Source organism: Cyprinodon variegatus, unplaced genomic scaffold (genome assembly GCF_000732505.1).
Source record: "Cyprinodon variegatus isolate N-32 unplaced genomic scaffold, C_variegatus-1.0 Scaffold131, whole genome shotgun sequence".
NCBI lineage: Eukaryota > Metazoa > Chordata > Actinopteri > Cyprinodontiformes > Cyprinodontidae > Cyprinodon > Cyprinodon variegatus.
Genome location: NW_015150584.1, coordinates 258,322 through 267,290, shown reverse-complemented (window position 1 = coordinate 267,290; position 8,969 = coordinate 258,322). Strand labels below are relative to the sequence as shown.

Sequence of the window (8,969 nt, the reverse complement as noted above, 5' to 3'; positions counted from 1 at the left end):
AACTCGGTTTTGCAGTGCCTTTAAAATGCAAATGCTTAGGTACACAAAGTCCTAAATTATTACCCACTCATACTAATTTATGACATCACCTATATTTTACTCATTGAAGTGCAGCATGTCTCTTGGGAACAAGTGATGTCAGCTTGCCATTTGGGGTAATTAGATGAAAGGGTCTTCAGTTAACTGGTGTAAGAGAAACGGCTCCATGCTCAGCCTGATGCTGCACACAATTCCGATAATAAAACTCAAAATGCCAAAAAGCAGGGTCTAAGTAATTTGAAGACTAAATTCGCTATTTTGTTTTTAGTTTTAGCAAAAGTGAAATTTAGATGCTTAAAAGCGAGCGCTAACACATGCCTACACACATATTTTTCCTCAGCCTTACCTTTCACACAAGGATTTGTCACTGCTTGCCATTAAAGTACAAACATAATGCTAAGCCCTTTAAAACTCAGTAAACAAATGCTTAAGAACCTAAGTATTTTTTTAAGCTTTAACATCATGTGATCACCACTGCACAATGAAGAACGAAGCCTGTGACCTGATATTTGCTGCAACCCACAGTAAGCCTGGGGCTGTTGAGCGATGCTGTCAGTCTTAGAAAGACAAGAGAAAAAAATAAATAAAAGAAGGACTGACAATAACTGTCAATCAATGGGAGAGAGATGTGGCATTCTGCTTTACAATTAGTAGATATTATTTCCAGTAATATTTGTTATATATATTATGAGTTATTGTATACATTTATGAGTTTGCTCTGAAATCAAAATGATAAGATATAACAACAGTATGAGTAAAAGTAAACTAGAGCAGGTCCACTGCACAGCCAGACTCCAACAGCCCAGTTTCTCAGTTACGTCATCTGAAAAACCAGGCTGATGTTCTGCTGCCATGTGTTTATCTGCATTTATCAGGTGCTTAAAAAATCCCCTCAAACTATATATTCACAATAAAAATGTTAAAGGTGCCAGACAAAGAAAACATAGGAAGTAGCTAATAAGGGTGATTCATGTGGAGGTTTTTGAGTTTAGTTTCTGAGAAATGCATTGATCACCAGCCACGCCCAGTTCTCCCTCTCCTCTTCCTTCTCTTTCTCTCTAACTGGAAGCAGCGTCATGAGGGCATGATGAATAATTAAACTCTAAATGCCTCTCACTGCCCCCGTCAAATGACAGCCAACCTCTGCAGGGCATAGGACACAGATCAAGCTAATTTCATATAGCTAGTGTGCTGACTATCCAGTTTTGAAAATTGTATACATGTATGCTAGTAAAACATGGTTCTCTAAGTAATTCAATGTTAAACCTCTGCTTCGGTACTTTTTCTTTTTGCTGTAATCAGAAACAGAGGTTATTATAGAACTGAAAGAAGATTTACTTAGATAAGCGGGTATAGGCACTGGATGGATGGATGGATGGATGGACGGACAAACAGACGGACTAAAGCAAAGAGTGGGATGTTGAGGTCAGGAAATCTCCATAGCAGCCATTAGACTCTAGATCAGGGGGTGCTCTCTAGTCCAGTACTCAAGAGCTACACTCCCACAACTTTTTGATGCGCCCCATTTTTTGAATCCAGTGAGTGGCTTGTAAACATGCCTGTGCTGAGCCCAATGAGGGGAATGAGCCTTTAGATTCAGGTGTGTTAGAGAAAAGATGCATCTAAAAATTGCAGGATGGAACCTCTTGAGGACTGGACTTGAGTAACTCTGCCCAAGATACATGCAAAGAGGTTGTTTGTGTTGGATACCAGAACAAAAAAGTCATATTGTTGTACAAGCAAACTTGTTGAGTTTGTTTTCCTGGAAATTCAACAGAACCTGTGGGTTTTGGTCAGATGGCAATAAGATTAAGCCTCTCTGGTGAAGCTGAAGTGAAGATAATATAAGAGAGGACCCATAACTGCGAGTTACCAAGAAAACTTTCTCTGTCTTCTTAGTATCAAACGTTATAGAACAGTAAGCGCAGCGATATTGAATAAAGAACCATCAATAGGTGGGAAACCAGCAAGGATGCCATAGATCTATGTTTACTAAGACCAATTATCTACATAAATAGCATGTGTTGTAACTGGAAAATTTTGCTCAAATGTGTTTCTTTTTATTATTTTCTAAAAATTGTGAAATTATCAAACTATAATAAAGTAATTAATTGGTATAATTTTCTACAAATCTTTACCTAAATGTGAGTCTGGGATGGCATGCCATTTTAAAAACGCTTTGTCGATCTTTATGGAAGCCAGTAGGAGACTGTGTCAGTTTTAAATAGGACAGTCCAGTTATTTCAGGGGAACCATGGTGACGAAGGACGAGACCGAATGATGTTTGCATCCAAACATAGATTCGCTGATGGACCATATGTAGCTTCGGAATTGGGACACAAATACCAACAGTTTTTTTATGGCCGTGTCTCCCTCACATGGAATGTAAACACACATGAAATCCACGAATCATGTGACTGTTGCATGTTGATTGCATCAGGGAATGCTGTTCAAGACCTAATACGGAGAGCATGATAACTTTTATTTTAGCGTTGTCTCCTGCAGCACAATAACTGGACTTAAGAAATATGCTAGCACCAACAGATTAGGGAAAATTCATATTTTTTTTAAATGCAATTACCAGCCACTTATTGCTTTCCACTTTTTAATTTACTTGTCTTTGCAACTAGTCTTGATGACTTGATGAAGCTCCAGAAATTGGATTTAGGTGACATCTGAATCCTGTTTTTACATGGCTTTAGATATCTGACTTTAGATTGATCTGTACATCTCTGAATGCACAACATTTTAAGCCTCAATGCAGATGTGCTACAGAAGCAGAAAACACACTTACTCATGCTTTTTGTATAACCCTGCATTAAAACATGTCGCCTTTGCAGTGAACTCAATGCAAAATTGCATAAATTACAGTTATATATATAGTGTATATAGTGATAACCAAAGTCTTATCATTATCTCAAAGGTTCCAACATTTTAGGATATCACATTTTCCAAGTATCATGCTACCTATTGTTCATCCCTTGGTGATATAATATTATTATGACATTAACTTCTGATGGCCTCTTTTGGGAGGATAATGCAACATGTTAGTTAACCAACTTCCTTGAACATATAAATTTATATTATCACCACCTAGAGTTAATCATCATTTGGATTTGAATTATTCTGGTTTCAATTCTGAGTTCTGAATTCAGTTCCTATTGATTCTTGATTCTTAAGGAAGGATAAAAAAAAGTTTGAATCTTTTAAATGAATTGGATAACCAGAGTTCTGTCTGGATGAAATAGACTAAACTTCTAAATGAATTTGAATTCCTTAAAGTTTTAGATTTCTGTTAACTTTACTGTAGATTATTACATTATTATTATTATAAACCAGTAAGAACACATTTTTATTTTCTTTTTAAAGATCACATTTTCACATGGAGTTTTCTTTTTGAAAACATCGTTTAAAGCATAATTACACTTTTCCAGTACCTGATGCTGCACTTACTTATGGCATATTAGACAATTTCTGTATTTTATTTACCTGATTCCGATTGCAGCACAGTACTAGGCTGAGTGTCAGTGCTTTTTCTCAGTTGATCTAATTGGACATCAAATTAGGGATGTAAAATAAAATTTTATTTATTTATATTTTAAGAAAATATACAATTCTAGGAGAGTTGAAAAGTAAGAAATGGTTCAAATCGATTCTTGATTCTGTCCAACCTTACCTGCATAATACCCAGATCTCAATCCAACAGAACACTTTTGGGATATGAAACAAATGACAAATAGATGCCAATATAGACCAAAATCAGATTTAGGGTCAGAAAAGTGAATTGTTGCCACAATGAAAAGATTTTTTTTTAATTCTGAGTAGTCAAAATTCTTGAGATGTGAAAGGTCTGTAGAAATTAAAAACAGAGTATAGACACATGGAACATGTTTGCACAGCAACACAACTGTAAGATTTCACAGAAAGCAGTCAACATCTACAAACGAGATGGTGGGTGGACTGTGGTTGTTGCAGGTGTCTACTAAGCATTTTTTTTTTTTAACAAGGAAGTGTTTTAAAAGCTGCATTAATCTCATGTTTAATATAATGCATGACACTGCAGCAGGCGCAGGCCTAAACTCCACCTGAGGATGCACCCTACAGTCCAACATTTCTATTAGGCATCATGGACAGGAAGACAGCTGCAGTTCGATGCGGGGTGTATTGATGTAGTTGTCCATAAGTAATGTAATGAAGGCCATGACTCCATTAGTACTCCCTTCCTGCACAACCCCATCCTACCACTCCCAGTGGAAAAAGACGGATAGACAGATAGGCTGGCAGATACAGAAAGCCAGAGATGTTTACAGAGAGAGAAGCAGAAAAAAAGAGGGAGATGAAAATGTCAAAGGTTACTGCGTAAGCCGACCCGCTAGAGCCTGGACCTCTATGTACGGTAGATATGGTGCAGGGAAACTGGAGATGGGTAGGAATGATGGCTGGGATGACAAGGAGAAATCTGGGATAAAGTGTCACGTGTTTAGGCAGTGAGAGAAAATCGGTAGCTCCAGTGAAGAAAAGATGAATGGTATGACGGCCAGAAATAGTAGAGGGAATGTAGTGCAAGATGAACTGCAACCATGGGGGTAGTTAGTTCTCAATGAGCATGTTGACACGTTCACACATTCAAAGGAAGTGATGAATCATCACACATTTGCTTAGAAAGAGGACAACATATTGCATTTCTGCATCAGAATAATTTGTAGAAAACCTAGTACAATAGGACCATTCTGATCTGACACACTCGAATAGGAAGAAGCTATTTTTCTTCAAGAATACCACACTGGAGACAGGCAGTATTTTTAGACCTGCAAGTAAGATCCTTGCATCACGTGTTCTTTTGTCATTTTCCCTTTTTCTCTCTCACCTATGTTAGAAGTGTTACTCCTGTCAACATTATGCTTTAATGAAATCTCTATTTTAGTATCATTGCTATTTGAAGTTGGAAAGCCTTTTAATGGTGAGCACTGCAGAAACACATAATCATGTCTTCCCTAAATCATTTAAAAACTAAAATGCTGGAGCTAAACAGTATTTAAATGTTTTATTTCAAAAGTAAGACAATGTAGGAACAATGTCTTAGCTTATCAAGTTTTTAAAAGTCCATTTATAGATCTTAGTGAGCAATTCTTGATAGAAAATTTGAAAAATGTCTCTACCAAGGTCAGGAACTCAATTTCAATGAGGTTAGTGGCCTTATTCGCCGACAATAAGCACATTCAGTGAGGTAAAATTTGTTTTTTCTTTGCAATTTGAGAATCCTAGTGATAAAAGCCAATGGCTAAGATGCGGATCTCTGTTGGCTGAAAGTGAATAAACTATTTACAATGACGCAAAGCAAGGATGGTTGAGGAACCTCCTCTCATCTGCAGCTTGCACAGAAACAGGAGTTTTTTTAGGAGGAAAAAACTTAAAGAATATAAAAGAGTCATAATCTGGTCATTTACATATTCAATCCTTCTGAAATTGTCTTTAGATTCATATTTAATGATTTTTAGGAGAACAAAAATTAAATTGAGCTAATTGGGACCCCTTTTCATATCCTTTTGTTTTCTCAAAAGGCTATGCATGAGAACTAGACTTCTTTGAATAAGTTTTCGTGTGAATCTAGCGTTAGCGACATCATAAGTTTTTCATGGTTTGTTCACGATAGAGACTGGATGTTACCACTTTATGTTAACATATGAAAATAAAACCTCAGGATATAGGACTTTATATGCTAAGTAAGTCTAGGGATTATGAAATAAATTAAAAGAAGATCCCCAGTTGCCGCCTAGGTGGGCAGAGATGATTGTGCTTTTTTACTGACACTACAATCCATCAAAGTATCTGATCTTAGGAGCCCCACCCAGTAATAAGACTCAAAAGTGTGTGTGTGTGTGTGTGTGGGGGGGTTAGTACTAAAGTCCATTACTGAAATCATATTAGTTTTCCAGCGTGCACCCAGGGAGAAAACAAACCTATATCATCTCTTGATTCACAAACATCGGTCAAACAAACAGATTACACAACCAAGAATGGCTGGATACTGGGCATGCTTCATTAACAGTCTCTCTGTAACCTAACCCCTGGGAAAATTACACGTTTTACTGTATTTGCACAAAACCTTCAGACAGTGCCAGTTTAAATAGATGATTGTGAAAATGGTGACTCTGCCAATCACATGGCAGCAGCTAAAAATGATCTGGATGAAGCAAAGACAACTCAGATATCCATCGACGGATAACGGATGTTTTAGCTGGATATCTACGTCATAGTTTAAATCATCTTAAACTGGCTCCCTAAATATGACAATAAGTTCGCTGTGGTCTAATGGCATCAACATTCCCAGATCTCAGGCCTATAGAGTACATCTGGGACACAGGGAACAGAAGATTAGCGTCTTGGATGTGCCGCTGACAAATCGGCAACAACAGTGGGATACCATCATGTTGATAATAACTAAAGTGGAATGTTTCCAAAAACGTGTTGAATCTATGGGACCCAACAATATACGAGAAAGGTATACCTAAAGAATGGCCAATGAGTATGTGATATGAAAGGTTTTTGTTTTTCAGATTACAACAGTTATTTTAATTATTGATATATTTCATTTTATCATTTTAGATAGGATTAATACACCCCAATCATCCACACCATGAGAAACAAAACAGGTTTTAAGGCTGCTGAATTTTTCTTCCTTATGAATACTGTAAAGTACTAGTTGCTCTCTTTAAGCAAGTCTTCCCAGAAGTGCACAGCAACAGGTAGGGGTAGGGAACTGATGCTCCATCATATGTATAAACACTGGGAAAAATTTGATGCACTCCAACACTTTTTATGGTATTCCATTAAAAGCACTAATTAACAAAATATTATGACTGAAAATGAAATAGTTTTTGAAACAGAGACTGTTAAAAGACCTCAGCGTTTCTTAATACCAGCAACTGACCGACGCCTCCATTTAAGATACTATTGGCTTAAATCTGACTTTTACATAAGTCAGCAAATACATCTGTTTTTTTTTTTTTTTTACTTTTGAAAGGGGCTTTGATAAAAACATTCAGCAACAACAAAGCAGGGCTTGGCTCAGTAGCAGCAACATAGAGACAAACGCACTGGTAGATTTCATGTGGGTGACATGGCTCAACCACATCACCAACATCAGTCTTTACCACACTTGGTTGAGGACTTTTTTAGGACAGTTTCAGTTATCATTATTTTTTGTTGCTGTTGTTGATCCAATGTTATCTGTCAGCCACTTCCGAGTCAAACAAGTATTCTGTCATGTATGTGCATGTTCTGTTAGTGGGGAGCTGGGTCGCCCACCAGAGTTCAGTACAATGTAAGCATTGTAAGAAAATATGACTGTAAACAAAAGCTGGCAAAATTTGTAAACTAATCTGCAGTTTCTTTTCTGAAACAGTAAAGCACCAAAGCAACAGCTTTAAAAGAAATAAATCAGACAAGATCAGATCATCTACAGCTAAAAAAAAACACAAATACCTAAACAAGACAAACATGATCTTTAATGGTGTATATTGTACAACTATTTCTTTGAAATATATTTTTATTGTTTTAAATTTAAGGACTTTTTTTTAACACAGAGCAGAATTTATAATCTCTTTTTGTTTCTTTTGGTCTTATTGGCATTAGGAGCACCTTGGAGTTGTTATTGAGACTCAGACCTTGTTTGTCCTGCCATGAAAGAACCACCTTTGAACAGATGATGTGCCATGCAGAAACAGTCTGTGGATCCTTCTATAGCAGCATGATGTAAATAAAAACTGCATCAAATGAATTCACTCATCTAAACTGAAATAAATTGGAATACGTTTGCAGACATACATTAGGACTGCCCGAATAAGAGAAGAGTGTGAGATGACTTTACAGACACTAAAGTCCTAGTTTTACATTTTAATCCTGTTTATCACTGAGATCTCCCAGAAGGATGAATGAGAAAGAGAAATCTGTGCAGATTTGACTATAATAAATAAAACTAATAACTAATTGAGTTTGTTTTAGGTCCCACCAAAGCTGCTCAAATAAACCATATATGCAAAGAAAAGAGATATTCTGCAAAGATTGTCTTTTTGTTGCAGGGAGCAGCAAGGGGAGCAAGTGAGAGGATGATCTAAGGTGTTTTCATACGGCAACGCCTTAGGAGAGCCAGCCTGAGCGCAGAGCATCATCGGAGATGTTGACTCTGCTCACAGGGCCGTCAGCGCACAGAGCAGGTAATGGACAGAAACCCACCTGCCGTATGCGGCTCTGGTGCGGCGGCGGATGTTGAAGTCCTCCGTCTAGGGAGGTGTTGCTCGAGGAGGCCCGTTTGGAGTCGCGGTCAGAGCCGGAGCAGTAGCCACCGCCCCCGGAGCGACTTCCTTCGGGGCTGTTCGACATTCCGTCTTGGGCTGACTGCCAATAAAAAATATCAGTGCGGTCAGCGGAGGGTCTATGTGCCGGTGCAAGGGCCTCAGCATGAAAGGAGCACAGCGGGGCCCCGCACCATTCTGCGTCGTTAGGGAGAGTCTGAGATGTTAAGGAAAAACCAAGTCAAGCGATTGCTGAAGACCGTCAGAGCAAAGGAAGCGCTCTCTGCACAGGGATGCTCCCAGTGTGCAGCTGGAGCCTGCGCATGTATGTGTATGGCCGCGTGAACGCGCTTCCGGCTGATGCGCATTCCCGAAACTCCGCAGGATCCGTGCTGCCTTCCATGACCGTCGGATATCTCTAAACTTCTTGATTAATGGAACCTAGAATTTTCTAAGAGTTAACTATTTGCTATTATTTGGCCTGTTTGTTTGAAACTACGTACTTTACACACAACAGCTTTTAGTTCAGAGGAAAATATTTGGTTACTAAAAAAATACATCGTCGCACGTTTATCACCAATCAATGGCATAAAAAAATACAGCGTCGCACGTTTATCACCAATCAATGGCATAAAA

General features: G+C 38.1%; 1 protein-coding gene across 2 annotated transcripts in view; it reads right to left on the bottom strand.

The window, feature by feature from the left end:
- ank2 (ankyrin 2, neuronal) overlaps positions 1-8,621 on the bottom strand; it is an 82,517-nt gene extending 73,896 nt beyond the window's left edge. For both annotated transcript variants that reach the window (XM_015376205.1, XM_015376204.1), the window contains exon 1: positions 8,275-8,621. In XM_015376205.1, coding sequence (XP_015231691.1) covers positions 8,275-8,421 — 147 coding nt within the window. In that variant the 5' untranslated portion in view covers positions 8,422-8,621. The remainder of the gene's footprint in view (positions 1-8,274) is intronic.
- Between the last annotated feature and the right edge of the window lie 348 nt (positions 8,622-8,969).